Source organism: Neomonachus schauinslandi, chromosome 4 (assembly GCF_002201575.2).
Source record: "Neomonachus schauinslandi chromosome 4, ASM220157v2, whole genome shotgun sequence".
NCBI classification, from domain to species: domain Eukaryota; kingdom Metazoa; phylum Chordata; class Mammalia; order Carnivora; family Phocidae; genus Neomonachus; species Neomonachus schauinslandi.
Window position 1 is genome coordinate 159,078,538 of NC_058406.1, and position 8,679 is coordinate 159,087,216.

At 39.6% G+C, this 8,679-nt stretch overlaps 1 protein-coding gene across 1 annotated transcript; it reads right to left on the minus strand.

Annotated features, from left to right (window-relative positions):
• Positions 1–6,129: 6,129 nt before the first annotated feature.
• LOC110578980 (peroxiredoxin-1-like) lies at positions 6,130–6,630 on the minus strand. Its single transcript, XM_044914281.1, has one exon. It carries the CDS (start codon positions 6,628–6,630, stop codon positions 6,130–6,132), a length of 501 nt encoding a protein of 166 aa, XP_044770216.1.
• Positions 6,631–8,679: the final 2,049 nt, after the last annotated feature.

Consider the following 8,679-nt stretch of genomic DNA (forward strand, 5'->3'; position numbering starts at 1 on the left):
GGTGAACATAGCATAATGTATAAACTTATTAAATCACAAAGTTATACACCTGAAACTAATGTAACATTGTGTTTCAACTATACTCAGATAAAAAAATTATAACTAAATAGTTTGGTTTTTTTTTAAGATTTTATTTATTCATTTGAGACACAGAGATAGAGAAAGCATGAGCAGGGAGAGAGGCAGAGGGAGAGGGAGAAGCAGGCTCCCCGCTGAGCCAGGAGCCCGATGTGGGGCTCGATCCCAGGACCCTGGGATCATGACCTGAGCCGAAGGCAGACACTTAACCATCTGAGCCACCCAGGCTCCCCATAACTAAATAGTTTTAAAAGGTAAGGGTGCCTGGCTGGCTTAGGTGGTAGACTCTTGATTTAGGGATTGTGAGTTTGAGCCCCATGTTAGGTGTAGAGATTACTTTAAAAATTAAAAAAAAAAAATGGCCTTCAGAAAATGGCCTTTTCTGAATTCTGTAAAAAATTAAAACAAAACAAAAACCAAAAAATATTGACACAAACAGAGAGAAAAAAATATTGAAAGGATATATATTAAAATGTTAAGTTTCATTGTTGGAAGTACATAATGTTAACCTTCTTTGTCTTTAATTTTATACGACAGCTATTTTTAATTTTGGAAATAGAAACAAGTTAAAAATTTTAGAAAAGTAATTGAAAATTGTGGTCATTTGAAAATTAAGAAATAGAATACAAATTTATAAAGCAAGAATATGGAAATCATAAAAATAAAATATGAATAAATGAATATAAAAGCAGATGAAGCAAAATTTCCTCAGATTAATAAATCCAAGAACTAATTCCTAGAAATATTGAAAAAAATATAGGTATGTATAATAGGTATGTATAAACTGAAAGAAACCCAATGAGAAGAGGAAAAGTCTAGATACAGATATTTTAAATTAGAATAGTGCCTGGAACATAAAATCCTCTAAGTTTTTTTTTTTTTTTAAGATTTTTATTTATTTATTTAACAGAGAGAGAGAGAGAGACAGCATAAGTAGGCAGAGCGGCAGACAGAAGGAGAGGGAGAAGCAGGCTCTCGGCCGAGCAGGGAGCCCGATATGGGGCTCGATCCCAGGACCCTGGGATCATGACCTGAGCCGAAGGCAGCCGCTTAACCAACTGAGCCACCCAGGCACCCCCAAATCCTCTAAGTGTTTGATGAATGTGTTGAATGAGAACTATACATAGCACATGCTTACATACTTGAATATCTCTATTTAAATGGACATTTTTGAAAGAAAAACATAAATGTCAAATTTGACCCACAATGAAATTGGAAAACAGAAGAAAATAACAATAACATAAATTGTGAAACATTTCTAAAATTACTTCCAAAAAATACTCAGTCCAGATATTTGAATCAATTACTTCTTTCAAAGTTCCAAAAAGCAAATACTTTTCACGGTGAAATTCGTATGTTACTCAAGTTCCTAGAAAAGCATGAAAGCTTTCTAATGCATTTTTATTAAATTAGCCATAACCTTGACACCAAAACCTGACAGATAAAGCACCCTACACAGCTGTGTCTTCTATTTCTGTTAAGAATGTTCTCTGTCTACCCCACTCCATGAACTAACTCCCTGCCCAATTCCACTGCATCACTTGGGGTCCCAGCAGGTAACAGACGGCACAGCTGAGAACTTGGAACTTGGAGGAGGCTTTCTAATGAAGGAGCTGTTTACTGAGGTGTGGCAGGGTTAAGGGAAGAACACGTGATTTTGAGGCACATAGGAACTACCAATATTTGGAAGCATTTATGGCTCACAGGCCTGGGAAGGGACAAATGAGGAAAAAGTGTTAGAGCTCTGTTAAGAGCTGAGGTCATGGAAGAGGGGCCGATTGACAGAAACTATAATTTTGGAGAGATGTAGGCACAAAGCAGAGCTCCAGCAACACCAAGGAGGAAATGGAGGAGGGAAACTACTACACTAAATTCTTTGCCCTCTCCTGTCTTCCAGACTTCAGTGAGTGCTCTTCATTGGCTGACTCCACAAGAAGGCTGAAGGCCAAGGAGCCCAGGTGATATGTTGGGCACAGAGCAGGGCGGCTGAGGGCCACGAATCAGTGAGGGAGCGCTGTCAAAGAGAAAAACGGGACATTCCCCCGACCACTCCCACCACTGGCTTTAAGAGCTGTGGCAAGGAGAAATCGTCTGGGACCTGGCACGGTAAGTTTACGATCAAAACCTGAACACCTTCCTTGCTCTGAGACATTCTCAGAAATGTTCCCCAAACTTTTTTTCACCCACCCTGAGCCACTTACCCGGACCTTCTTGCCTCCAGCAACTGTGCCACCTCGGAAATACTGATTTCAAGCATGACTTGCGTTTATAATATATTATCTCTACCCAAAGATGACACATCCAAACAATTCTTCCAACAAATGAAGCTCTGCAACACATACCCCCCCCCCACCCCCCGGCACACACACATATGCTCCCTCGCAAACAGATTTACTATTCACCACTGTTTTTCTGTCCTCACTTGCCTATTTTTTCAGGTTAGAGTCTATGATCCCAGGATTTTAATCCCTCTCTTAAAAACACCTTCAACTCTTCGGCTTCTTGCTTCCTTTGGAGCTCATTGGCAAGAACCATAAAGGGTCTAACTCTGTTCATTACTTGCAAGTTAACCAGTTAACCTGCCACGATTTCATGGATGCTGGCAGAAGACACAGCCTCCTGGAGCAGAGGTAAAGAAGAGTTTTATTCCTCAGCAATAGTGGTAGCCAGATTCTCAGCATTTTTCCTCCGGGTCCCTGAGCCCCAGTTCGCACAGGGTGACACCAAAAAGTTGGATGACGCCTGCACGTTCAGTGGGCGGCATTACAGGAGAGGAGCCCTAATCTTAGGGAACCTGAATCAGGTGTAATGAGCAGGAAACATGCCCATTATATTCAAGACATGATCTTTATTATGCTGGAGAGTAAGCATGCCAGCCTTTTACTCTGCAGGGAGAGAGTCTCTTATTTCTATTTTCTGAGCCCTTTTACTACACAAGCATCCCTGGTAAGATAGTCCAGGACAAATTATAGTCAGTGCTGCCACTCACAATCTGTGTAGAATGGAGAATTTCCCCCAAAACACATCTGTGCCTGTATCCAAGCAGTCAGAGAAACTGCTAGAGAAGTCAACCAGTTAAACGGAGAGGTCTCTTTCTCTTGCATCACCACTCCCTCCCTTTTTACTGGATTCTGACCATCAGCCTACAAACTGTTCCATTTTTCACTTTAAAAATAAAAACTCAACTTCCCCTCCGTCGATCACTTAATCTCTCTGCTTTTCTTCAGAGCAAAACTTCCTCAAACAGATTGATTATACTCATTCTTTCTGCTTCTTTACCTTTGCTTTATTCTATTGGTCTCTCTACCCAATATTCTTTTTTTTCTTAAAGATTTATTTATTTATTTATTTATTTATTTATTTATTTATTTGAGCGAGAGCGAGGGGGCTAATTTAATTTAATTTAATTTTATTTTATTTTATTTCTTTGAATGTTCCCTTTCAATATCCTTTACTGGAACTTCCTTCTTTGTGTACAGGGCTGGGGAGTCACATAGGGCTGCCTGCCCCCCTTAGATGGGCCACAAATTTGGTTTAATGCTCTGTTGTCACCATATTGAAATTTTTAATAATTTTTGAACAAAGGGCTCTGCATTTCTATTTTGCAGTGAACCCCATAAATGATAGGGCAGGTCCTATGTATCCACTCTGAAATATGGTAGGGCTTCAAGGCTGTCTTCTCCCTCCACATTCACTTCCAAGGTAATTTTATCTAGTTCGATGGTTTTAAATACCATCTTTATTTTGGCCACCCCTGTAAGTTTTATCCCAGCACAAAATTCTCCCCTGAGTTGCTCATGTATGTCACATATCTCCACTTGGATGACTAATGCCCATCTCAAATTTTTATGTCCAAATAAAAGTTCTCTATTTCCCCTTCTCTGCAAAATTTCCCTCTTCAGGTTCTCCTACCTGTGAACGACACTACTATTCATCAAATTATTGAAGCCGCAAACCCAGGAGTCCTCCTTCAAGTGTCCCTTTTCTCAGCCCTTATAGAACCCATAGCCAAGTCCAGTCAGTTCTACCTCTACTTTATATCTTGAGTCTGTTCACAACCCAATATATCCACTGCTCCCACTGCCTGGTCCATGTCATGGCCGTTTGTCCTCAGACAACCATAATAGCTTCCCTTCTTGGATTCTTTTCTCCATTTTTCTTTCCAGACGATTTATTCTCCCTAGAAAGGCAAGACCTTTTTGTTTGTTTGTTTGTTTGCTTATTTTCTTAAATTTTATATTTTAACACAATTCAGAATTACAGACAAATAGCAAAAGCAGTATAAAAAATTCCACATATCCAAGATTTCCCAAATGGTAACATTTGGCCACATTTATTTTATCAATCACCCTCACGAGAGAGATGTGTTACATATATGTTACATATATACAAAAACATGCATATATACATATATATATAATTCTCTATTGTTAGTTTTTCCAAAATATCATTTGAGAGGTCGCAGATATGATACCCATTTACCCCTAAACACAGCAGTGTGGATTTCCCTAAAACAAGAATATGCTCTCAGTTAAAATCAAGAAATTCACTTTGATACAATACTATTATCTAATCCACAGGCCTAACCAAACTTGGCCAATTGCTCTAGTAATAACTTATAGAAAAACTTTATTTTCTGGTCCAGGAACTCGGCCAGAATTCATTTTGCATTCAGTTGTCATGTTTCTTCATTTTCTTTACTCCAGAACACTTTGTCCTGCCAAAAAAATAAGAAAGTGCTCTAAGAATAATGGAGACATGTCAAAGGACATGGATGCCAGCTTAAAGAGGCTACTATTGGTCAAATCTGGGACAACGAGAGCATTAAAATAACTCATTTTAAGATTTGCTTGTGTAAAACTTTGGCTCAGAAACAAGCAATGGAAGCCATAGGTGAGGTCCTAAATATTTGTTCTGATGGCTTAAGTGGCAGGAGAGGCAGTAAGGATACGGGGTGGATTGTAGCAATAGTCCCTGTACCAAGCAAGTACTGTGGTATCCTGAGAAGTGGCCATTAGCCTAATTACTGCTCCTCCTACTGTCTCAGTGACTCTGAGATTTTCTGCCTCCCTTAATAAATCTCTTTCAGCCAGTTGGAGTGGATTCTGTTGTCTGCAACAGGGAAAGAACATATATCATGAAGGAGGACTATTATGTATAAAACGTTTGTTTAGATGAAGCAGAGGGTACACCTGATTTTGTCCTAAATGGTGAGTAGTATTTGAGTTTGATAAAATGAAGAAAAAGCACTCCCGGTGAAGGAAGGACACGTAAGTGGGAACGTGCAAAACGCACATGGGAACGTGCAAAACGCACATGGGAACAATGAGTAGTTTCATTTGGCCAGAGTAGCACAGAGGAGAAAAAGCTGGAGAAGAAAATCAAAAGACGGTTTTGGACCAGATTTGTAAGGTATCGAGTGGCAGAATAAGAACTTCATTCTGAAATAAATTAATCAATTAGTTCACTGTGTGTTAACAGGAAGCCAGCTATTTCTCAATTGCTTAGGATTACTCTGTTTCCATATAACGTAAAGGAGGATGTAAAGCTTAGACATTCCTGGTTTCTGCTATAAATCTCTCTCTACCTGACCATATAACAGAGAACCATAAACTCAGCACCACCAGGCCAAATGCAGCCTGCCACCATCTTTTATTTGGGAAGTTCAGTTTATTTCTTTCTTTTTTTTTTCTTCCTCAGTTCAAGCTTAATAGAAACAACAAAAGACAAAAAGTGATGCCCTACTACTGTATGTAAGAGTTGGCCTGCCCTATAACAGCTCAGGCCATTCTCTCCAGAGGAAGAAAGGCTGGCCTCCCCAACCCCTGCAGGAAAGGCCTGTCCTGTCTCCATACCACATCTGCACAGAGTCTAAAGTCTTATGTTCTAAGCATGACAATAGTACAAAAGAGATTTTGTTTTCATGGCCACCCACTGCAGCCCAGCCCTAAAATGACCCGGCACTCACTTCTGCTTAGAGAAATATTCTTTGCTCTTCTGATGGTATCACTGCCAGGCTTCCAGCCAGCTGGGCACACTTCCCCATGCTTGTCAGTAAACTGGAAGGCCTGAAACCAGTCGCAGAGTCTCATCCACAGAGCGGCCGACAGGAAGGTCATTTACCGTGATCTGCCTAAGGATACCTTTATTATCAATGATAAAGAGGCCCCTGAATGCGATGCCTTCATCAGCCTTTAAGACTCCATAGTCCTGAGCAATGGTACGCTTGGGGTCTGATACCAAGGGAATGTTCATGGGTCCCAGTCCTCCTTGTTTCTTGGGTGTGTTGATCCATGCCAGGTGACAGAAATGAGAATCCACAGAAGCACCAATCACTTGACGGTTGAGTTTCTTAAATTCTTCTGCCCTGTCACTGAAAGCAATGATCTCCACAGGGCACACAAAGGTGAAGTCAAGAGGGTAAAAGAAGAACACAATGTATTTTCCTTTGTAGTCAGATAGGCTGAGGTCTTTGAACTGGCCATCTGGCATAACAGCCATGGCCTTGAAGTTGGGGGCAGGATGCCCAATTTTGGCATTTCCTGAAGACATCTTGCTGTCGGCAGCTCTGAGAACAAAAACGCCGAAGACAAGGCAGGAAGAAGACACCGGTTCAGTTTGTTTCTAATGAATTTGAATTTGACTGTCTTTAGGAGGGATTTGAGCTCTCCAGTGTAGCATTCCCTATATTCCCAATTGACTATCGAATAGCCTTTGGGTCTGGATGAAGTTCTTTGGAGGCAGCCAAATTTGCATAGGACAGCCTGGTCTGCTGATGGTTAAGATGCTTCTAATATGTTTGATGGATATTCCATCTGGACATCCCGATCTTTGAAACTTACACTGTATCTTTTATATTGAAGAAACCTCCTGTGTAATGAGGAAAATAACATGTAATGTGTCCAAATGTTCAGTTTGTCTGAAAATTTGTATTACATATTATCTTACTGATTTTTAGCAAAAACCCTGTTTAGTATGTATTAATGCATCCATTTTATACTGGATGAAATTGAAGTTCAGAGATACTGAGGGATTTTCTCAGCTCACATAATCACTAAGCAGCCAAATCGGACTTCAAACACAATTCTTTTGTTTTACCCCCAAGGATGGTTTTGCTCCTCTCATTTTCTGATTAATTAGGATAGATGTATTCAGCCATTTACAAGAGGATGCATCCAAAGTGTGACCTGACCTGTTGAGATGGACTTGAGCATATGAGGAAAAGTGGATCTATCCAGCTATTCACCCTCCAACTCACCCTTCTCTGTGTCCACCACACAGACAAGGTAGCTGAGAATCCCTCTCTCAACTTCTACTTCTCTCAGCCTTCATGTCTTCTGACTTCTTTTCCTATTTTCAGATTCCAAAGATATTTCTAAGCACTTCCTCCTGTCCTAGACAAGTTGATATGCCAAATATTATGTGGAGGGTTGGGAGAGGGAGCAGAGAAGTAGTTTCTTCCAGGCTCTGTCTCTTCTAGGACTATTTCTGGGCCTCTCATAGGAGAGAGCTAATGTAAAAAGAAAATACAAAAAAACACACAGAAATGTCTTTCCTACTTGATTTTAAATACCCTACGGGGATTAGTATTCAACCATATTCTAGAACAAGCCAGTCTTGCAATAGTCACTCAAAAGCCTGAATCACATACACATGTAAAATGTGAATTCAGTCCCACAGTTGTCCGCATCATCAGGGTTTTGTTTTTAGAACACTGATGTTGCCCGTTAAGAAAATCCCTTTCATCAACAGGAATGCAGGAACTCAAACTAAGTCTGTTTAAAAAATATTTTGGACCAATATTACTATGTTAATGCTTTTGTCATGATTACAGTAATATACGTTAAATTCAACTCAGCATTTCCACTCTCAAAGAATTGACTTGAATCCATCAGCCTGTTCTAATCTTTTAGCTGTATAATTTCTCCTAAATTGGGTCACAGGTGGGTGCCTAAATACTTCTTCAGGTCTAATGAATGTTCTTTTAGACCATTCTGAAATGCATCTGGTTTCCATATATTTAAACTACTACGTCAAAAAACAGAGCATAAAAACATTAAATGCTGGGAACTGGATTTTTAAAAGAACTTGAAAGTCCATGCTGGGTTACTTTAGATATACCTGCTGGGAATAAAAGAGAGGGTACAGAGAGGCCTGTTGGGCAGGTGGCTCTCCTAAAATGGAGCTTATTAAACCACATTCATGACTATTAAAGTTAAGGTTACAGGTTTTATAGATGGAACCTTTTCAGAAATACTATCTGTGAAACTTGGCAGAATATTTAGCAAAATCTCATAGAATATTCTTGAAGATGAGATAAAGACTGAATCTGAAGAAAAAAATTCAAAGTTGGTAGAACAACTGTGCTCAAAATGTGAACACTGGAGCTTTTTTCTATCTCTTAACTCAGCTATATCTCACATAGACCATGTTTTACCAGGATAATTTCCTACTCAATCCCAAAGGGCAGATTTATACTTAGTTATCATTGTTTCACTTTATCATATATAAAGAGACAAGATTTGATCCTTCAAAAACTAAATATATATAAAGCAGACTGATCTGTCAAAATATCTCTGGTTTATTTTGCTTTTTCACCAA